Source organism: Alternaria novae-zelandiae (assembly GCF_023758075.1).
Source record: "Alternaria novae-zelandiae strain BMP 2774 chromosome Unknown scaffold_25, whole genome shotgun sequence".
Taxonomy (NCBI): domain Eukaryota; kingdom Fungi; phylum Ascomycota; class Dothideomycetes; order Pleosporales; family Pleosporaceae; genus Alternaria; species Alternaria novae-zelandiae.
In genome coordinates, this window is record NW_026056985.1 from 532,552 (window position 1) to 554,895 (window position 22,344).

Genomic DNA, 22,344 nt, shown 5'->3' on the forward strand with positions numbered 1-22,344 from the left:
TTTGAGCATACCGTCACTTTGAGCGCCTCAATTAGATGTGAAGATGTATTGCCGCGCGCGACCAATGACCACGAGTCCAATTAGCTATCCTAGCCGCCGACATTCTCTCTAAGCTGCATCGATTGAGGCTGCATTGACCGAGTGGGAGCATTGCTCGCCGTGTTTGGGGGTGGAAGGGTGATGCCCTGGTGCTGTCCACAGTAACGCGTCACGAGAGAAGAGCGGAAACGCGTGACTTTGAGCGCTTTCCCCATTGAGCCCGTGGAAAGACAGGCGACGCTTCTTCGGGCCTGCTATGCCATGACAATATCGGCACGGCCAATCGGTAAGCACTACTAGCATTGCAAATACACTAGAAAGGGTTGCCGCGAAACTTTTGCGTTCGCGCAGACCTGTCCGGGGTCTTCGTTCTGGGAGCGCTAGTGCACAGGGATAGCACCCATCGCTCCTTCCTGTCCGCCTCCGTCGCATCGCACCACCTTTCATCACGTCGATCGCGCGCTTTCACCACGCCCTCGCCCACGTCGCCATCCCGTCTCGATTCGACACCCAGCTGTCTTCACTCGTCGCGCGACTCGGTCCGGCAGTACATTGTTACTGACGATTGCGCGCGTCATACGTGGACGGAACCGTCAAATCTTCACGCAACCACCTTTGCGCTGCGCGCTCCGTTCATCGCCAACACGCGTTATATTACTACGCGCACATCAGGCCAAACTTCAAGACCTACCGGCAACACCTCCAAAATGGTCTCCCACCGCAACCTGCCCGAGAGGAAGAATCCTCTTCTCGAGCCCACCGAATCCACAGCCAGTACGTATACGTTGCGCATCGCGTCATTGCGACCAGTCATCTAATCATTGCGCGCAGTTGAGATTCTCATCGAGAGGCGCCGACTAGGACAGACAAACCTCGGCGTAAAGCCCGGCGTCAGCGGTCTTACCAATGCGACCAAGCCGGAGAACATGGGCACGTTTGATTACGCGCATCTGAGGGTTCCGCTGCCGAAGGACTTGACAGGATCCGGCATCTTCACATTGAACAAGACCTCGGCTTTCCCCGAATCTTACTTTTTGATGGTACGCGTTATGAAAAAAGAAGCCGCAAGATTTCGCTCAGGATGCGACTAACACGACAAACAGCGACGCAGCAGCGATGGCTACATTAGTGCGACAGGCATGTTCAAGGCTGCATTCCCATGGGCTTCGGTCGTAGAGGAAGATATGGAGCGCAAGTACCAAAAGACATTCCCTTCTGCAGGCGCCGAAGAGGTTGCTGGAAGCGTATGGATTGCGCCTGAAGAGGGTGAGTAACTTACCTTCACCTGTTCTCGAAAGCTCGCGCTAATCAAAGGTCCCTCTAGCTCTCGCGTTGTCCGATGAATATTCTATGCGCCATTGGATCGAGGCACTTCTAGACCCCGCGCCGATCGAAAAGGGCAATAAGGACAAATCAAACACGCATATCCAAATGCCACCAAAGTTTGACGTCGCAAACGCCACACCCGTCACTCTCCCCGCACCCGGTCTTCGCACAACTCGCGCCCGCTCGGCTCGATCTGTATCACCTAGCCGAGGCGCAACTCCCAGCAGCCGAAAGTTTGCGACTCCACGAAAGTCGCGAGCCACAAGAAGCGCAATGAAGCCTGACCTTACCAAGGCTGATGAGGCTGTCACCCCATCAAGCGCTCTGCAAGCAATCATTGCGAACGGTACCACACCTTCTGAGTCAGTCGCATCATCCGTCGATGGCGATGTGAAGGAGAAGGAGGCAGTATCTGAGCCCAAGACCGAGCCAGACGTCAAGGAGGGCACAGTTCATATCGAAGTCGAGCAGACCGTGGAGACAAACGGCGACACTGAGAAGACCAGCACCAACGTCACCGTCGATGTCCCTCACAGCCATGCTGCGCTTCCCGAGCCAGAAGATCCTACCGCCATGATCGAGGAGGCCAAGCGCATGGTCGCAGAAGCACAACGGCTAGAAGGCGACTCGTCGGCCAATGTTACCAAGTCGACAAAGCGTGGCATTGAGGACGTTTTGGAGGCGGAAGATCTCGCCGCCGAGCGTATGAGCAAACTTGCAAAGGTTGCTTACACCACCGAGCAGAAGTTGACCAAGGAGAAGGTCACACGGAGAGCACTTGTTGGTATGGGTGTCATGGCAATCATAGGGTATGTCTTCACTTGACACATTCAAATCTAAGCACAACTAACGATACATAGCACCGCCTTCCAATACCTTGCATAGGCCCACCACCATTTCCTTTGAACCCTACGGTCTCGCGCATGTTTTGGGTATTTGGAGGCTCGCCCCCCGCGCTTGAGTTCCAACGTGCTTTACTTCATTTCGATTTGTTCGCAGATACCACCACCACCCAAATTTTCTCTCATCTTTTTTCACAGGCGTACAGGGAGGAGGCTTGTATGCTATTGCACGAAAGGACAAACGGTGGCTGGCTCCCTTTTGGAAAGAAAAAGGAACTTTTCAGGGACTTGTTCTCAGAGGCGGGAGCGGCAACACTTTCGTTCTTGTGTGAATGCGGAGACTGGGTTGTCCGGGTGGTCAACAGTAGAGTATTTTAATCTGATATCCCCCCCTATTTTCACTGTTGCCAATGTAAATATATCTGTGTGTCTATGAAGCTAGTCCTCACTTTGCTCCGCTCGCATTAGCCAGTTCTCCAACTTTCTTGACAGCCTCTTCAAAGTCGTCGAATGCATGGATGGGCAATTTAGCTTCTTCCAGCACCTTTTGGCCTTTCTCCTCGTTCGTCCCTCTCAGTCTGACAACCACTGGCTTCTCCACCCCGATCTCCTTGAACGCCATGATGATACCCTCGGCAATCATATCGCACAACGTCAGTCCTCCAAAGATATTTACAAACACTACAGACACCCGGGGGTCGGACAGGATGAGTTTGAAAGACGTCTTGATCGTTGCAGACGTCGCCTTTCCACCCGTGTCCAAGAAATTAGCAGCAGAAGTCGAATAAGGTGGCTGTGAAAGCCGCAGAGACAGCGTATCAATAGTGTTGAGTGCCAGTCCAGCGCCATTCACCAAAGTTCCGATCAAGTTCCGCGGTCCCTCTTCTGCCGTAGAGGAAGGCGGCGTCTGCGTCCCCGCCTGACTAGTCCCCGGCGGAAATTCAGGAGACCCCAGCGGTATGTACACGATACCAGCTTCTTCAGCTTCTCGATCTGTTGCTGAAACTGACTCTTGGTCACGGAGAGCATGGAGATCAGCCTGCCTTTTGCCGGATTTGAATGCTGCGTCGTCGAAGAACAAGTACGGTTCGTAAATGAGTATCTCGTCACTTTCGACAGATAGAGCGACTTTGACGTGGGCGTCGATTGCTTCTTTCTCTTTGTACAATTTCCATAGATTGTTGATTAGTTCAACAGTTTGGGCTTTGGCCATTGGTGGGGCAGCGTCCAGTTGCATGTGTGCAATGGCGGATTGGATGACTTCTTTACTGGGGCCTGAACGGTAGTCGAAAGGAAAACGGCGGACGCGTTGGTTCAGTTTGGCAGGGTTTGCGGTGGGTGATGCTATGATTGAGGGACTGCGTGCTGAGCGGTGTGGGGAAATGCCTAGGTAATGTGTCGAAGGCGAGCCCTCTGGTGGTGTTGTCAGGTCGATTTTGTATGTCGCGAGAAGGTTCGTAGACTGGTCCTTGGTAAGGTGGAGAGAGCGTCTTTGCTGGAGTGGGATCGATGGTCTGGTGGAAATGATAGGCCGCCGTGTAAAGCTTGAAGTGTGGTACGAACGACGCTGTTGAGCTGCTGATTGCTCCTGGTCGATGTTAGTGTCCATTTCTTAAGTCTCCCGTCACTTTCAACATACAATCTTTCGCACGTTGCGACCGGACTTGGCAAGAATGTCTTTCATCACACCGCCAAATTTGGCAGGGTGATCTACCATAGTCACACCGGCATCCTCCAGCGCTTTGTACTTTGAAGCTGCAGTTCCCTCTCCTAGACCAACCCAGGCTCCTGCATGTCCCATAACCTTACCGGGTGGAGCTTCAAAGCCTCCAATGACAGCAGCGATGGGTTTCGGGTTCCTAACACGCTTTCTGTAATCTTTGATCCAGTCCGCTGCCTCCTCTTCTGTTGTACCGCCTAGCTCACCAACGATGATGATAGCCTCTGTATCCTCATCACCCTCGAAAACTTTCAACGCGTCAACGAAGTTGGTCCCAGCCACCACGTCACCTCCTACTGCGATACAAAGACTTTGTCCAACACCAGCTCTTGTCAGAGATCCGACGGTTTCGTATGAGAGAGTCCCAGATTTCGCCACAATGCCGATGTGTCCGGGAGAGAACGTGGGAAGTGGTTGAAATCCAATCCTGCATCTTCCAATGGCTGAGATGATTCCTGGTGCGTTGGCACCCACAAGCCGCGACTTGGACTGCGACTGTAGCATGGAATGTATCCTCATCATATCATGCAACGGAATATGCTCCGCGACTGCAACGATGAGTGGCACCTCAGCTTCGATCGCCTCTTCGATTGCAGCAGTTGCTTGATGTGCCGCGACATAAATTCCCGTTGCATCAGGCCTTAGCTGTTCCATTGCAGCCCTCACAGATGGCAGGACAGGCAGCCCGAGATGCTCGCCCGAACCATTCGGCTTTACGCCGCCGACAACGTTCGTGCCCCATGCTATTGACTCTTTTGCATTTGCAGTAGCTTGCTTGCCGGTGAATCCTTGGAATATGACGCGAGTGTATGATCCGATCTTGAGATTTTGAATGGTGTCGTCGTAGTTGCTGTATCGTGAAGAGGCCGAGAAAGTAGCACAGGGTATCCGTTGGCCAGGTTTTCGCGCCGACCGAACGTTGCGCAACACTCGCGCTTGCTGTGATAGCATACTGGGTGGGAAGTGTCGGAGCTGTCAATTGAACGTCATAGACCCCGATACTTCCAGGGATAGAACCGTTGGAACAACCGCGAGCCACTTTCCAGTCGCGGAATAGAGAAAGAACCTGGTGACGAAGAACAACCCTACCGTCTTTGTACAATTTGAGTGTCTGGTTAGGATAGATGATACTTTGATGAGCTCAGAGGTGACGGGAACAACCGACGTGCATTGCGGCTACATGCAAGTAGCCGACTGGACCCCTCATCGTCCGGACCTCGGAGAACGTCGGAATCCATCTGAAGTTTTCGATATGGGCTATAGGCATCTCATATCATGGTGTTTTCTTACGATTCCCAGCCCATGGTCGACAGTCATCGGCCAGAGCTGACGCGCTTCAACTAGTTTGGATGATGGGCAGTCTGTAGTACCTCGGCATGATCTAGACGAGGAGAAGTACCATGCCACGAGTCAACCAAAGGACAGAACAGTCATTGAATGACACTGTATCATCTGTCGACATCATTTACTTCTTGTGTTCAAATCCGAATTTCATGTGCGACTATGCGCAGACCTCGGCATGTTTTCGTGTCGCATGCCCAGCCAGAGGGTGCCTTGCATGCTTACCCCAGATCCGCGGAAGTGGGTCGCGTGACGTTGTTGGCGTCGGCTCGCGTGGCATTTTACACATCACCCGCCATGTCAAACAAGACAATTGACCGCCCGCGCGACCCCGTCCACCGCCTCCTACTCGTCCACGCACTCCGCTAGTCCTGGCACGCGACTTACCGTCATCATCGTGATCGAGAATCATGGCCGATGAAAGGGATGACCGCCGAAGCTCAGAGCATGGACGCCTGGGGCCTCGGGGGCCATGGGCGGCTCTTGTGTCTCTTTGATCGACTACTAACACCTAGACTCCACGAGATCTCTTTCCTGCTTCCTCACTTTGTTTTCTGCTCCGCTGTGCGCTAGTTATGAACTGCTAACTACACTACACTTCTTCCAGTGTCCTAGTCCATCGGCCCTACCCAGCCAATCCGACAGTCAGCTGCCATGCTTCCTCGCGTAGTCCTACTTGCAGGCTTCCTCCACCACGCCTATGCCTTCTCAATACCGCGTCTCCCTCCGCTGAGTACTTTCGTTGGCGCCAGTCGAACACAAACACAGCAACAACCACTGCAAGACACGTTCGATGCGTGGATCGAGAAGGAAGAGCGCATAGCTCTGGACAAACTCCTGGCAAATGTCGCACCCGGAGGCAGTAATATACAAGGCAAGGGCGTAGCGGATGGCACGGTCATTGCGAGTCCGAGTCGGGACGAGCCAGACTACTGGTTCCAATGTGAGTGGCACCAACCTATACCTACCACTGAGCGTCTACTAATACACTTCGAACAGGGGTTCGCGATGCTGCGATCACTATGAACACCCTCGTAGATGTCTACGCCGACGAACCATCTTCTTCTCGCGGTTCCGCACTCTCTACCATCCTCGACGCGTATACCTCCCTCTCGAGCGATATCCAGCATACCTCGAACCCTTCCGGTACCTTTGACGATCTCTCTGGGCTTGGTGAACCTAAGTTCCATGTAGACGGAACACCGTTTACTGGTTCATGGGGACGCCCTCAGCGTGATGGCCCAGCCCTGCGTGCGCTGACGCTCATGCACTATCTACGCGAATACAATGCTTCACACCCTTTGCTCTGGAGCTCGGAGTTAGCTGAGGATTTCTTCCGGCCATACTACGCCGTCGAGATGCCTCCACGCAGTGTCATCAAGGCCGACCTGGAGTACGTCAGCCACTTCTGGAACCAGTCGAGCTTCGATCTCTGGGAAGAAGTTGAGGGTCTGCACTTCTTCAACTTGATGGTCAGCGCAAGAAGTTTGAGGGAAGGCACCGACCTTGCAAGGACATTCGAAGACATGGGTGCGGCGGCCTGGTACGAGGAGCAAGCTGGGTACATCGAGGCTTTCCTTGGCAAGTTCTGGGATGCACAGAAAGGCCATCTTGTTGAGACGCTGTCAAGCCAGCGCAGCGGATTGGACTGTGGGTTGCTCCTTGGCTCGCTCCACGCTCTACCCGCAGGCGATTCCGAAAGTGATGTTGTATATCCACCATGGTCTGATGAGATGCTCATGTCGCTTCTGGCTCTGACTCGCGACCAACGCGATCGCTTCCCCATCAATAGCAGCCCTTCCAACGACGACCAGGATGACGATATGGAAGAAGATTCTTTCGAAGGCACTGGACTTGGTCGATACCCCGAGGATGTTTACGACGGATACGGCACCTCTAACCGTGGTGGCAATCCCTGGTTCTTGTGCACTTCGTCAGCCGCTGAGGTCCTCTACCGCACCGCAGCACACATTTCGGTCGCCGGCAACCTAACCATCTCTAACACCGGTCTACCATTCTTTGAAGCTCTCCTCGCAACTTCTTCCCTCTTTGTTGATGTTGGTACCTACGGTGACTCCGATGCGCTCTTTCATTCCGTCATTGAGCGCCTGCACACCACTGCCGACCAATTCCTCGAGGTCATCAAGACGCACGTTGATGCTGAGGGAAGCATGAGTGAGCAGTTCGACCGCGTGACGGGCTACATGAGGGGAGCCAACGATCTGACCTGGAGCTACGGAGCATTCCTACAAGCGGTTCGAGCGAGGAAGTTTTCCATGAACCTATGACAGATGCTGCAGTTGAGGTGGCACGTTTACAGAGAAGTACATGACGAGTTATGAATTACGAATACTACACGACACACGAGCAGCGTGGAGTTGGTCCGGCTAGCATTATGATTATTAAGACCTGATACCCTCGTTATACCGCAATATTATCTTTGTACATTTGTCATGCTGCAACACTGAGATCGGGCGATGAGAACGAAGTGTAAATTGAAATATGAATCGAACATGAGTATGATTAATATTGTTATCATATATGCATTATAATGTGTCGTGACAATTGCGAACTAAGATCCAAGATGCTGTGGCTCGGAGAAGTCAAAAGCGCCCCCACATTAGTCGAGGGGCCAATATTCATGGATGTTGTGTTGTGTTTTCCATCCTGTTCAGTGTTAGTGTAAAACATAGCGCCAGTATGCGAAGAGACTTACTCATAAACCAGCAGCAGAAGGGGAAGAACAGCGTGTTGACTGCTCCCCACGCAAGCAGAATACCGAAGTCCAGTCCTATTCTGGAATGTAGATCGAACAGTATCGATCGACTGCCTTCGACAACTACGCATGTAACGTTAGCTATTGATATCACCGAGGTGCGGAGTCGAAAATGACTTACTTGAATGCAGCGGCCAAGCGTATCCCCATCTATAGAACCCAGGCGCGATCTCGATATCGTAAAACGCAGTTGAAACATTGCTAATGACCCAGAAGATCAAGAACAGTCCCATCCACGGCATACCCACTATCATAGCCACGTTCTCACACGCCAAACCCAACGCGATCATACCGCAGAAATTAAGCATCCAATACACGACGAACGTGCCACTTCCATATGCCACCGGATTGCCTTCCATCATATTCGTAACCTGCGTTTCGCTGGTGATGGAGTTGGTATGCCAGAAGTTGATTTGGAAAGCCATGGAAACGAAGGAGTAGGCGAGGGAAAGCATGAAGTAGGCGCATATCGTAGCACACCATCGCCAGACGATGAGTTGCTTAAACTTGAGAGGCGGGTGGTTTTCGGGCTTGAGGTATTGCATGTGGATGGGCATGTAGAAGGAAAAGCTGAAGAAGGATATGATGATGAGATCTGCGAATTTTGTTAGCCATAGCTAATGTGGGGGTTGTAAGGCGTCTTACAGATGAGTCCGATGGACACGGCAGGAATGCCGGTGTATGGATAGAAAGGCCGCAGGTTGAACTCAGAGAAGCCAATCGCCGGGTTGATGGCCTGGGGTACGTTCTGAATGTTTGATAGTACTGCCGGGTCGCTTGCCCTCTGCATAGCCATCTGTGCCCATTGCTGTCCGACCATACTCTGGGCCTGCGTCATGAACTGGCTGATAATGGGGAACATGAAATTAAACCAGTTCGTGTCGTCTCTGGCGTCTTGGTATATCAATTGGCATGCTCCCAGGGGATCGTAACTCGTATTCCCGTTGGCGATAGCAGAGTACAACAGCGCGCTCGCGTTGGGGTTGATGACAATGGCGGCCCAGGCATCCCAGTTATAGACAGCTTGTCGGACTTCTAATGGATCGTTGTTGAAATCTGAACCGGGTCGAACACCCCATCCCAACGTCGGCTGGCCGCTGCTCAGCTGTTGTTGTACTAATTGCGTGATGGTCGGTCCAACGAATGGCGCGTTTCCCGTGTTGTCGTAAGGCGCCGCTCCATCCATGTCCACGACATACACCAGTAAATGGCTCAGCCTATTTTCAACCTTGAAAAATACGGCCCAGTACAGCGATAGCACACAGAGGATGAATGCCATGAGGAAAGCCGTCGTGATGATCCATTTTACGAATGCGCGGTTGCGTACTTGTCGCAGGTCGGGATGCCAGAACCCCACAGGTTGCATCTCAGACTGTTCCTGTTTCCCGTTGCCATTCTCCGCTTCCTTGGGCGCCGTCTTCCCGCGATTCGTTTCTGGGTGTCCATTCGTGCCTTCTTCTGCGTTGATTTGGGCTGGAGGGCGAAAAGCGCGTGGTAAGCGGATGCGATTGATTAATTGCGACATGGCGAGTTGGGAAGGACCGACACAGCACTAGCGCTGTCGAGTGAGTTTACCGTCCACAAGTCGTCCTTGGAAAAGCTTGCTATCCTTGGGAAATCCATGGCGGCCGATTGCTTTTATTTGTTGTTGCGATTCTTTTCGTTAGGGGCTTTTGCTCGATGGAAGGGACATCTATGACGTATTAGCGAGTTTTAGATCGAAGCGTTGTGGTGACGTTCGCAGCCGCGAGATCCTAGCTCCTTCCTTTAGCTCCGCGGTAGCGGGCGAGTTGTCTAGATTTGCTACTAGTTTTATGTTGACTGTCGCAGCGCATCGATTATGAATGCCTTTCTTACTTGTGCATGTCTCGCATTCAGACTAGTAATAGTATCTCGTGGCGTTCGTACGGCCACCCCGCTCCGCATTAGAACGCGCAGCGCGCTCGCTATTTTGTATCATTGCTTCATCCCATCAAATCTCCGGTGTGGCTACTACTTCGGTACACGCGGGTGCTACATATCCCTTTCTGTGCTCTTCATCCATCAGCATCGCTCGAATACTCGGTATAGACCTTTCAGATTCGCGACCTCCATCACTCCACCTTGCAGTAATCCCTTTGTGCCCACGAGCCTAGCCTTGCAAGCAGGGAAGATGGTAAACTCGATCGCTCGCAGGAGTTTCTTCCGCCTTGCTGCAATTTCGGGATCTTCCTCAAGGACCTTAGCCTTGCCTTTACCATCGTCACCTGCTTGTGCCGAGGGCGACAGAGGCAGACTTTCAGGTACATAGAAAGAAGCAATCTCGCGCAGCAACGTCTGGAAGCATCCTTTCTCCTCATTCCAATTAACGTGCGGTCCAAGACGCAGTAGGAATTGAGGGAGTTTGGCCATAGAGGGCGTGTAGTCTTTCATCAGCAGCGGGATAGAGCAGAGTTCGCCTTCTGGTGTAATCTCCATAGAGAAGTATTCGCTCAGCAGCGCTGCCTTGCTGATCAACTGCTCTTTCACTACTTCAACAACCTCATCCCAGTCTATTTCGTCTGCCGCATCGCCTGCATTCTTCTTTTCCTGTTCTGCAGCAACCTTGAGTAAGTCACGTAGCGGCAAGGGTGGGTTAAAGCGTATCTTGCCGTAGTTGGCAAAGTCGGTCAGACCGACCTGGTAGAAGTACTCGTTGCAGAGCATACCGTAATCGACAAGGAATAGCTTTACACCGCCTTGTATAGCCGCTATTCGCTTCTGCTCGTCGACAATACCAACAAACGTATGCGTTGAAATGATGTCGGTAAGCTCGTTATGCATTGCATCTCGAACCTCCGCACGAAGATCTTTGACGGATGTGAGACGACACGCCATTGGTTCCTTTTCTGCGAACTCATATTCCATCTCTTCTTCGTCGTTTGCAATCTCTTCGACGGACTTTTGCGGCTGCAACATTGACGTAATCTTGCGTGCTGAAGAATCCGTACGGACAAGGTTGGTTTCGTCTCGCTTTTTGGACGCTGTATGCGGCGCTTTTCGGCCGCTACGGTCTGATGCATCGCCTGTGGCAGGGGTCGAAGGTATGATCTGCTTCATGGGCGTTGCAAAAGGAACTTTGGGGTTTGAAAGCAAGGACTGGGTCATGAAAGTCCTGCTCGTATCGACCTTACTCAAGTTTTCGCGGATCGAGTCGCAGATGACGGCTATGATCTCATCTTCATTGAGGAAGTGAACCTCGCGTTTTGTAGGATGCACGTTTACATCCACTCGCTGTGGCTCGATTTCGAGACTTAGATAGAAGAACGGATGAGCTCCTTTCGGTAGAAACGTGGCGTAAGTCTGCTCAACACTCTTCTTGATCGCGGGCGACTCTACCGCTCGGTGGTTGATGAAGAGCAGCATTACTGTTCTTTTCGCAGTATAATTTGCGTTACTGACCCAACCGTCGCACTTGAAGCCCCAGCGGTCGTCTTTGACGTTCAGGGCTACCAAATCGCTTGCAGCAGAATTGCCATGGATCGTTCGAATCCGGTCCTTGACGGTAGCAGAAGCAGGTACGGTTATGCTATTGTTTTCGCCTGCCTTCTTGCAGGAGAAGGCAACGCCTGCGCAGTGGACAGCATAACGTCCGATGAGCTCGAGAATCTTCGCGTACTCTTCGCTAGCGGAACGGAAAGCTCGCCGCCGAGAAGGAACATTGTAGAAGAGATCCTCAACCTAGCACCTCGTTAGTTACTGCCACAGCGCTGGGGGAGGACGAACATACTGTAATGATCGTGCCCTGTCGGCCAGCCTTAGGCTTTGGTTCGGCACTCTGGCCAGGCTTCGCACTTGAAAGTTTACCATCCGCAAAATGCGCTTCCCACGCGCAGCTCGACTCCTTTGTCCTCGTAGTAACTTTGAGATGAGCAATGTGACTGATACTCGCCAGCGCCTCGCCACGAAAGCCGTACGTCCCAATAGAAGTCAGGTCCTCGAATGCCTTGAGTTTGGAAGTAGTAAAACGTTCACATAAGATTGGCAGGTCTTCTTTCTGAGGGAAGTCAGCATGTGATGACTCTGAGAACATCAAGACATACATCGATGCCGTGACCATTGTCGGTGATCTGGAGCAACTTGAGGCCGCCGTCTTTAACTAGGACCTCCAATGCAGTCGACCCTGCATCAACAGCATTCTCAATCAGCTCTTTCAACGCGTGCACTGGCGCGACAATGATTTCTCCGGCCGCGATTTTGTTGACGACATCTTGCGATAGTGCCTTGATTCGGCGCGGCGCGGGAAGTGGTAGACTGTCATCGCCTTTTCTTTTCGTTCCACGTGGCGATGACGTCGAAATATCCATGTCATCTGCCATGATCGCACGCTAAGTTGCGCATTCGAATTGTAATTTGTGGCGATGTTGGTGACTGATGCACGATGGAAACATGAGCAGTACGGGGAAGCGCGATGGATAACGAGCCCCACTTTCACGGTGTCACGTGGCCAGCCTGACACAGGCATCGCCACGCATCGACCTCCAAGCTTCAAGCAGGCAGTATGCATCAACAATACGCTAACAACAGGAGCCTTTGTAACTTCTTGAGATATACGAATCAAAATATGGCAGCATAAGCGAAGAGTTGGTGCTAGTGAGGTTGCACGATACTCGAGCGGCACAGTCGCGTGAAGTGCTCTTTCCATGGAGATCTCAAAGTACAACTTCTTCTTGGTTCAATAGCGCGCCAGTACTTCGTTGAAGATATGGCACCTCCTTCGTATGCACGCGCTACATCCTCCTCTACATCCAAGGCCAGCCCTAAGGCTTCGAAGACGACCCACATCATCGACGAGTCGATAATACCGTCTCTCAAAAAGACCAGAATCTCAACGACCACGAAAGCACTTGAAAAGGCTCCTTCAACGCCAAAGAAAGCTCTCAAACGACCATCCCTCCTTACTCCGCAAGCCAGAGACCAGATCACCTATAACCGCGATTTGTATGCCATCAAAGCTAAAGACGCTTCAAAGCCATGCTTGTTATCAAATCTTCCATCCGAGCTACGCAGTCTGATATACACCTTCGTTCTCCCCTCAACGCACCACATCTCCGACAACTGGCCCGCAATCCTCAAACGCGGACAGCGCCGTCTACCTCCTCTACTGCATATCTGCCGCGCCATCAGGATCGAAGCAGCATACGACTACTACACCGACACGACCTTCAGCTTCGCAGTCCGGAATCTGAATTTCCATCCTGTCATGAGTTGGATCGATGAACTGCCAAAGCAACACCGCGCTCTTCTTTTGTCTCGGAACCGACATTTGGAAATCAACGTTCTGCCTAGTGTAAAGACCTCTTTCACGTATCCGCCCAAAGGCTGGCTGATCGACGGATATATGCAGGATCATTGGAAAGCATGTCAGCCTTTTGGGAACATCTACACCGTACCGTCGGATGTACATAAATCACATTTCCTGGTCTTCTGTCGGCTGGCGTCTTGGTTCCTTTGGTGTTTCAGATCACCACACAAGCCTATCAGATGGAGATATACGTTCGAGCAGTCGCCCTATCATAATCCGTTTGGTTTGCCGGGTCTGCAGGAGCAGGCGGTGTTGGAGCGGTTTCTAAAGCATCACACCATGGTGCTGACGATGGAATGTGTGCAAAAGGCCTGGAAGAGGAATAAGAGTGGGGCCGCGGCGATGCAAGGGGAGGTAGTGAGATTGTTGAACGCATTGGATCAGTGGTACAGGGAACGCTGGGGCGAGGGTAGAGATGGAGGCGAGTGGGAACAAGCGATGGAGGTACTTAAAAAGGGGATTGAGAAATGGTGAATGGCCAGCATGGTTACGGCAGTGGGGCATATAGGATGGCATTGGGTATCATCGCTAATAAGAAGGAAAATGCATATCCTCTTGAATCTGAAAATCCGTCTCCGTGCCACTCATCACACATCCGTGTGGATCTATCCTGGACACCGTCATCATTATGCATGGTCCAATGCTGAGATTCGCCGATTGGGCTTGTCAAGCGCGAACGGTCGTTCCATGCTCAGCATTGAGCATCCCTAGCAGCGCGCGCCACGTGCGTAGACGCCGCGCAAGATAAGTCGTGATAACGTACACTCAGCGGTTATTGAGAAAATGGGGCTCAAAGCCGTATATAGGGTTACCGAGCTATCACAAGTATTAGCATTCGTACCCTGCTTCTGAAATTCGAACTTACTCGTCGAAGGGTAAAGACAATGTCGGTGACTGAGACGGTCTTGCGTCCACTGGAGTCCACGATCGCACAGCAGTCTTTCAGGATCTGATAGACTGTTAGTCATTGCATGCAGCTTCTAGTTCCTGAGTGACTGACCCTTGCTAGTCGCTCTCTGAGGGCCAGGCGCACGTCGTCGTAGATGGTTGCGGAAATGCGCTTCACGCCGCCACGCCGAGCCAAACGTCTAGGATTATGTTATTAGGTTGTTGTGGGATCGCACAAAATGGAATCGTGCAAAGTTAAAGACGGTAGCTCGTTGCCCATGTCGTTCCTTGTTCGTAACCAGGGATTACTTACCGGATGTCACCTTTTGTAACCCCGTAGATGTTGTCTTTTCGGATCTTCCTGCAAACATTTAGCTCCTGCATCGCCCTACGCATATACTGGTACTCACGTATGCCTCTTGAGATTGGCTTTCCCTAAACCTTTCCCCTTCCCGAGACCACCGGAGCCCTTGCCCAGCCCGAGTCCAGGTCTTAGGCCTCTGGGAGCAGCTGGTGATGCCGAGACTGTGGATCCTGATGCCCGTGGCCAGCCCGCCGGTGCGGGGCGCGATGGGCCGCCTGACTGCCCAGGCCTTTCGTTGACCATATTGCGTTAATGTTGTTGTGCTCGAGCAAAGCGGGCAACGAGGCTGTGTTGGTGGTGCGGGTGCACGGGCCGCAACGTCACGCGTTCAGACGCGGTCGCGTGTTCATGTGAAGATGAGTCGACGAAGGGAGGGAGGTGGGGTCCAATGGCGGGGTTAGGTCATTTGCTTCTTACAGGCAACGAAATTGAGAGCAGAGTACATCACAGTTTGGCGGTGAATGCGAAGAGTAATAGTCATTATAGCTCACAATTCACAGTTCAGAGGTCATATGCGGGACAAACGTTATTCATTAGTTTCCAGGTGCTAGCCCTGATGCATTAATACTAGTGTATGTATCTGGGGTCGTGGGTCCTTATATCCAAGTTTGAGACCATATCTACGAGATGAATGTAGCTTCAGTGAACAATGTACCCTCCTCTTCCTTGACCTCATCGCCAACCTTGACCTTGATGGTCATCTTGGGCGCATACTGGTAGATGTATGGCTTTGTACCAGCTGCGCTGGCGACGATGGTCTTGATGAAGCCCGGCACCTCGGCCATGACATCGACGCGGTCGATGTTCTTTCCTAGAGCACCAGCGAGGTCCGCAGTGACCTCCTTGCCATCTTCGGTCTTTCCCACCCAGTGGTAGCTTGCCGAGGTAGGCTCCGGCCAGCCGGTCTCGTCTTGCTTGGTCTCGGTGTGTTTCACATCGCCTTCGGTGTTGGCGAACAGTAGCTTGCCGTCGGTGGCAATTCCGGCGACTCGGACGACGGTCGACGCGTAGGAGGCGGGAGTGGTGAACTCCATCAGGATGGCGGAGTATGAAGGCGACTGGAAATTGACAAAGTTCCACCGCGCAGCTATGACTGTTAGTTCAGAGTATTCACAGGCGTATCAAGATGCTTACCGGCGTGGTGGGGCTTCATTCCCTGGAGAGCGTGGCTCAACATGCCGCGGCCCTTGACGTCAACCTCACCCTCCTTGGTGATGATGGATCCCTCGACGCTGCAGCGCGGCCAGAAGTGGTGGTGCATGGAGCCCCACGGCGCCTTGGGGTCGGTGCCGTAGTTGGTTGTGCCGTCTTTTCCACCCATGAAGCCGGGAGCAGTCCTGGTGAACTTGACGTTGACCATGCTGTTGTCGTTCACCGCCGCCTTGATGGTGTATGCGCTGCCATCTTCCGAGAGCTCGATCGAGACGCCATCGGCGTAGAAGGAATGTTGGTCCTCGTCGAATCCGTAGTTTGAGACGGGGTCACTTGCCCAGAGGAAAGGCTTCTCGTTGTTGGGGTAGAAGAGCTTGCAGTTGAACTGCACGGTTACTCGTAGACCACTGCGAGCTGTGAGTGCTGTGATCGGCGGTATCTGGCGAACTTGACTTACGCAATGTTGTTGTAGATGACCTGCAGGAAGCCCTTATGTCCGGCATCGGTGAAGAGGTAGAAGGTCTGCGTCTCGACGTTGGTGTAGTCGAGCGTTACCCACTTCAGGTCCTTCTTGGCCAGCTCGGTGTAGGCGGGCTCACCACCCTTCTTGCCCACGGGCTGGATGGCATCGGGGCCGTATTCGGGCTCTTGGGTGCCGGCAACCGCGGCTAGTCTACATTTGTCAGTACGCGTCCTGTACACGCCCTGTACTCTGCGCCACGGTCGCGCAGGCACGTGTGAAGGCGAGGGTAGCACTCACGTTGACTTGGCCCAGCTGAACATGTTGTGGGCAGATGGACGCACTTTCCAAAAACAAACAGCGTGCGTAGGTAAAGGCGGTCACGGGCTCTGATTGGAGGAGGGCAGAAAAAACTCTGGAAAGGTTCTGTTCAACAGGTCTGGATCTGAAATTTTCGGGGAGGCCGTTGACGAGAGCACGGCCGGGAGCAGGTAGGTACAGCGACGGCGACGTCAGGACAGGCAGACGGTCGGGACACTTGCAGGGCGTTGAGGCAGGAGGTGCGGTGGGGGTATCACGGGTGCAGCTGTTGGGATCCGAGGGACCTCGGGACGGGACAGAGTCTTTGGCGTGTGTGGTGAAGATGCCAAAGCCGCTGTCGACATGGGAGTTGAGGCGGCGCCGCATGGGTGAGGCTTAGCCGTAGCTTCCCGATGTTGCTACGAATAGGGCAACCCGCGCGCCCTGTGCCTCTGAGGTAGCACCCATCGTCGACCCCTCCCATATCAATTTCTCGTCGCTCTGCACGCCCGACGCCGAGTCTGCTGTTTGGCCCGCTTGTATATACAGAGCATTACTCCCCCCGGCTGCTGCCCCTTCCAGATTCCGAGCATCCGCGGTTTTACGGACGAATTGATTGCACGCAATCGACGGCTAGCGCGGGGCTTCTTCACTCTAGCTTCCGATGACGATTCTGGATGCTTTGTAGTCAGGCACACGACTCGAAACTTGCACAGCATTCCTCCCCGGCCGCCCTTACCACTGCACGCATCGCTATAATCATCTTACCCGGCTGCTCCGCGCGCATATTTGGACCCTAGACTCTCGGCTGCACGGGCGCTGGGACGCATCTCTGGGCGACGCGCATCACGAACCCACCCAAGTAAGCTAGAGCTGTTCGACCTACTTAGACATCTGCGGATTTCGTCATGGCCTGGACTAGAGGAGCTGACCCTCTCTGACAGAACATCCACCTCACACTCACACTCACACCCCCAAACTTCGCACACGATGACGTCGACACCGCCTGCGCAATCCGTCCGCTTCAGTGAGGTCAACCAGGAAATTGAGCCCGAAGAGGCCGTAAGAGATGTTGCGGAACTCACGGGCACCGATAAGGCACAGCCCGACGGCCCATTGAGCCCCCAGGCAGAGGAAGACCTACGTAATCTGTCGTCTACTCTCCAGAAATCACGAATGCAGGCAAAGCGTATGGAGAACTTTTCCTTCGAGCCTGTCTCACTGCCGCCTTCACGAGTAAGCAAGCCTCATACACTACCCCACAGTTTGAACACAAAGCTAACAGCCACAAGGCACCTTCCCCATCTCCAGCCTCACGGACAGCTTCAGCACACTCAGGACACCGCTCTTCTATTCCATCGTCACCCGCATCCGCCATGCACTCCCCACCTCTAACTCCGGCGGGCACGTCATCTCGCGAAGAGAGGGCCAACGCAGAAGGACACAAGAAGCGCCCCAGCGATCCCGCCATGATGACGCCTCAGGTCTCGCCCCCGCATGAAGCTCCGCCAACGTCAATGGACTCGTCTGTGCAAAGTCCAAACGAAAGCCAATCTTCCTTACCAGTTCCCGGTTCTCCTAGGACCGCACCGCAATCACCTCGCCCTTCGTCCGATCTGTCCGGCGTAGTCCAGCCGCACCCAAAACGTGGGCCTGCATTCACAATGGGCCCTACGGGTGACTCAAATCCGGCTTCCCGGGATGCTAGTCCGGCAGGATCCGGAGGAGAGCGTACGCCAGGAACTTCGACTCCAGCACCTGGCTCCCGACCATATACACCACAGGGGGACAGGGACGATACCTACGCACGTTCGAAACGCGCGGCGCAATCGAGGAACCTGGATTCGCTCGAGGCCCGGTACATTTATGGCGGACGCGATGGGCGCAACTCGGCAGCATCGTCTATATATCAGCTACCCCGCTCCAAAGGAACTGAGTCTGATAAGGAAGAGAGCAAAAGAACGAGCATATTTGGAAAGAAAAAGACTCATTCCGATGCGGAAGACAGCAAATCGCAAAATGGGAAACAACATCATGGATCCATGTCCGAACTGAAGCGCTTCTTCAAGATTGGACACAAGAACAAGGACAAAGATAAAGAGAAGGAAAAGCGCAAAGAATCCCCCGCGCCGTCGGTCAAGAGTGCGAAGATCAAGTCGAACAAGTCAGGGACCATGACACCACCGATCACGAACGGGGCTATGAGCGTACCATTCGCTGACGACCACGGCCTTCAGAGCAAGTATGGCAAGTTCGGAAAAGTACTGGGCTCGGGGGCGGGTGGATCAGTCCGACTCATGAAGCGAAGCAGCGATGGCACCACATTCGCTGTCAAGCAGTTCCGCAACCGTCATTCCTACGAGTCTGAAAAAGACTACAACAAGAAGGTGACTGCCGAATTCTGTATAGGCTCGACGCTGCACCATGGAAACATCATCGAGACCATGGACTTGGTGAACGAGAAAGGCGCCTATTTTGTGGTAATGGAATACGCACCTTATGATCTTTTCGCCATAGTCATGACGGGAAAGATGAGTCGCGAGGAGGTCACCTGCTGTACCTTACAGATCTTGAACGGAGTGACATACCTCCACAGCATGGGTTTGGCACATCGGGATCTGAAGCTTGACAACGTCGTGGTCAACGAGCACGGAATCATGAAGATCATCGATTTCGGGAGTGCTGCTGTGTTCAAGTATCCATTCGAAGACGAGATCGTACTTGCGAGTGGTAAGTCTGTTATGCCTTTCAGTAAAGCTCATTCTAACCCCTCCAGGCATTGTCGGCTCGGATCCATACCTCGCTCCAGAAGTTTACGACCTTTCCAAGTACGATCCGCAACCGACTGACATCTGGTCTCTTGCCATCATGTTTTGCTGCATGACGCTGCGTCGATTCCCATGGAAAGCCCCGCGCATATCCGACAATTCATACAAACTCTTTGTATCCCCTCCCAACGATGGACCGAGATCAATCACAGGCCCCTCCAAGTCGGCCACTGATCTTCAGCACAGCGCAGGTGACGATCGCCGTCAATCAGGAGTCATATCTGAACCTGCGTCTCGACACCAAACATCAGAGCATTCCGCCGACCATCGCGCTTCAACATCGTCGACGAGCCAGCAGCCACCGCAAGTGATCAAAGGACCATGGCGTCTTCTACGTTTGCTGCCCAGAGAGAGTAGGCATATCATAGGCAGAATGCTCGAAATCGATCCTAAGAAGCGCGCGACTCTCGATGAGATCCTCGAAGACAAGTGGGTCACTGGTAGTGCAGTGTGCACACAAGAAGAGGGCGGGAGGGTGCTCCGATGTGACAACCACGACCATACGCTCGAGCCAGGTGCAGGCGTCGCCTCGGCACCAAACACGCAACAAAAGAAATGAGCGTCGTTCCCGAACCCGATGAGGGTATTCTTATTTTTCCATATTGGCGTTTGGACGATTAGCAGGCGGGTGTTTACAGGCTCTTCCTGTCCGCATGATATGAGGTGTTCCGGCCCGATTAGAAAGGCGGTTCTTCTGCTCTTTGATTCTCACGCGTTTCGTACGCCTTTTTGTAATACCTTGAACGTTGTCATGTCAATACCAAAGATTGACGAGACCAGTATATGGAAGCTACGAGCCAAAAAAGTGTGATGGAGTTTGGCGTATGTAAATATCTGCGAGCCTCACGGACAAATGTACAAAATGCGATCAGCAAACCTTCCCCACGTTTGTTTCTAGTGCTTATATGCGGATACCGATGACGAAGGACGAGCTCCATTCAAGCAGACCATTTACTTCGAACATCGAACTCCGACCGACGCAATGCTGGTATAGTGTTTGTTTCTGGCCGATTTCTACTTTCCCCAGCCTTCGCTTGGCGTACCGTGCGGCGATCCTGACACTTCGAAACAAGCACCACGCACCTGACAAGCCCGAAACTGCGCATTCCCCGTTGCTCGAAACGAGCACACGGTTCAGTTCGCTCGATGGAGGATTCTCCGCACGTCAATCTGCGATGTCAAACAAGCCTTTATCCTGATCCAACGGCTTTACTCTGTCTGGTGGAGAAGCGACGCGTGTTTACGCAAGACATGCATGCAATGCCTCAGGTGTGATCTTCTTGATGCTGCGAGTAGATAACTAATGTAGAGAGCACTACTACTACTACTATGTCTATTCTAGCCTGTTCTAACCTTAATATTTAAGTATATAGGCTATTCTTTTTTTATAAAGTAGAACTATAGTTTAGTTAATAGTACTTTAAGTATATCTTTATAAACTATAGTACTCTTTTAGCTATATTATAGTTATATATATTAGGCTCTAGCCTATAAGAGTCTAGGCTAACTTAGCTATAGGTATAAATACCTTAGAATTACTATTATAGCTTAGTAGTAATTTATCTTTAGTCTTTTTAGAATAATATATCTAATTATAGTTTAATATTATATATTTAGTATTTAACTAACTTTATTATTTAATATTTAAATTACTTTACTTTATAATACTCTTATATACACTATTTAGATATAATAAGCTTTAAAGTAAATTTCTTTAGTATAATATAATATAGTAGTAAGTAAGCTATACTATTTTTATACGTAATAGATAATAACTAAAAAAAATTAGCTTTTATATTTTTAGAAGTAGTAATACTATTTACTAAGAAACTTATAAACTTATTAGAAGCTTCTTTAAGTATTACTAATCTAGCCTTAATTATTAAAAATAGTAATATACTATTAAAGCTTATTTTAGAGCTAACTAAGCTTTTATAAGCTACTACTACTAAAAGTAAAAATAAATAAGCTACTTTAACTTATAAACTTAAGAAGTTATATAAGTAGAAATAATTAGAGTATACTTATTAAGATATAGTTTATTTTAGAAAATTAAAGTATAAAGTACTTATAAGTAACTACTTAGCTCTTAAAAAAAATATTACTTACTATACTTTAGTTCTAAAAAGTAAGTTCTAGTTAAACTTAAAAGCTTTATACTTTAAGAACTTAGAGATATTTACTATATATAACTACTTATAGTATAACTACTAAATATATAATTATAAGACTATTTTTAAAAAGATACTCTTTACTTTTCTAATAAGTACTTAAAAGATAGACTTTACTATAAATTTTTTTAATAAAACTACTTACTCTACTTAAAATACTTACTTTTAGAACTATATAAGGCTTAAAGTATCTTAGATACTTATTTAGAAGAAACTTAAAGTAGTTATACTTAATATACTTAGTTTTAAGTTATTATAGTACTTTATAGTCTATAATAAACTTAAGTAAACTAAATAAAAGCTAAATTAAAATTCTAACTTTTTTTTAGTTTATCTTAATACACTTTAAAGTAAACTAAGTAACTACTTAGAAGAGTAGTACTATATAAACTTTATAAGTACTTTTTTTTTTAATATTTAGAAAAAACTTTTACTTTAAGACTAAAAAGACTATAATATAGTTTCTAAGCTTAATATTTTAGCTTACTACTATTAGAGTAAAATAAAGTATACTATTATACTTTTTAAGTATCTAGCTTATAAAAAAAAGTTTTATAGCTATTAGACTTAAAACTTTTTTTTAAAGCCTTTTTAAATCTAGAAAAAAGCTAAAAAAGTAAGTTTAGTAAAATTTAACTTATAACTAGCTAAATTAGACTAAAATAGTTTAAAAGACTTTAGTATAACTTATTAAAAGTATAATAAAACTAGATACTTCTAAAAAGACTATCTAAGATTTAAGAAAAACTTTAAAAGCTTATTTAGCTAAAAGTTAGAAAAAAGTAGTAAGTAAAAAAGCTAGAGTTCTTCTTAG

At 50.4% G+C, this 22,344-nt stretch overlaps 7 protein-coding genes across 7 annotated transcripts; 3 read left to right on the forward strand and 4 right to left on the reverse strand.

Annotated features, from left to right (window-relative positions):
• Positions 1–746: 746 nt before the first annotated feature.
• Positions 747–2,250, forward strand: J4E88_009725 (uncharacterized protein; the record flags this gene model as incomplete). The annotated part of the gene is made up of 5 exons (XM_049403324.1): positions 747–813; positions 871–1,079; positions 1,143–1,305; positions 1,364–2,174; positions 2,226–2,250. 5 exons carry the CDS (start codon positions 747–749, stop codon positions 2,248–2,250), a joined length of 1,275 nt encoding a protein of 424 aa, XP_049251098.1.
• A 402-nt stretch (positions 2,251–2,652) lies between these two features.
• J4E88_009726 (uncharacterized protein) lies at positions 2,653–4,878 on the reverse strand (the record flags this gene model as incomplete). Its single annotated transcript, XM_049403325.1, has 2 exons — positions 2,653–3,795; positions 3,847–4,878. The coding sequence occupies 2 exons, from the start codon at positions 4,876–4,878 to the stop codon at positions 2,653–2,655; spliced, it is 2,175 nt and encodes a 724-aa protein (XP_049251099.1).
• A 1,044-nt stretch (positions 4,879–5,922) lies between these two features.
• Positions 5,923–7,556, forward strand: J4E88_009727 (uncharacterized protein; the record flags this gene model as incomplete). Its single annotated transcript, XM_049403326.1, has 2 exons — positions 5,923–6,211; positions 6,268–7,556. 2 exons carry the CDS (start codon positions 5,923–5,925, stop codon positions 7,554–7,556), a joined length of 1,578 nt encoding a protein of 525 aa, XP_049251100.1.
• Positions 7,557–7,888: 332 nt separating this feature from the next.
• J4E88_009728 (uncharacterized protein) lies at positions 7,889–9,569 on the reverse strand (the record flags this gene model as incomplete). The annotated part of the gene is made up of 4 exons (XM_049403327.1): positions 7,889–7,935; positions 7,985–8,107; positions 8,166–8,639; positions 8,690–9,569. 4 exons carry the CDS (start codon positions 9,567–9,569, stop codon positions 7,889–7,891), a joined length of 1,524 nt encoding a protein of 507 aa, XP_049251101.1.
• A 518-nt stretch (positions 9,570–10,087) lies between these two features.
• On the reverse strand, positions 10,088–12,381 carry J4E88_009729 (uncharacterized protein; the record flags this gene model as incomplete). Its single annotated transcript, XM_049403328.1, has 3 exons — positions 10,088–11,743; positions 11,793–12,059; positions 12,106–12,381. The coding sequence occupies 3 exons, from the start codon at positions 12,379–12,381 to the stop codon at positions 10,088–10,090; spliced, it is 2,199 nt and encodes a 732-aa protein (XP_049251102.1).
• Positions 12,382–15,239: 2,858 nt separating this feature from the next.
• SVF1 (putative cell survival pathways protein) lies at positions 15,240–16,554 on the reverse strand (the record flags this gene model as incomplete). Its single annotated transcript, XM_049403329.1, has 4 exons — positions 15,240–15,706; positions 15,754–16,178; positions 16,229–16,444; positions 16,532–16,554. The coding sequence occupies 4 exons, from the start codon at positions 16,552–16,554 to the stop codon at positions 15,240–15,242; spliced, it is 1,131 nt and encodes a 376-aa protein (XP_049251103.1).
• Positions 16,555–17,521: 967 nt separating this feature from the next.
• On the forward strand, positions 17,522–19,918 carry J4E88_009731 (uncharacterized protein; the record flags this gene model as incomplete). The annotated part of the gene is made up of 3 exons (XM_049403330.1): positions 17,522–17,767; positions 17,824–19,261; positions 19,308–19,918. The coding sequence occupies 3 exons, from the start codon at positions 17,522–17,524 to the stop codon at positions 19,916–19,918; spliced, it is 2,295 nt and encodes a 764-aa protein (XP_049251104.1).
• Positions 19,919–22,344: the final 2,426 nt, after the last annotated feature.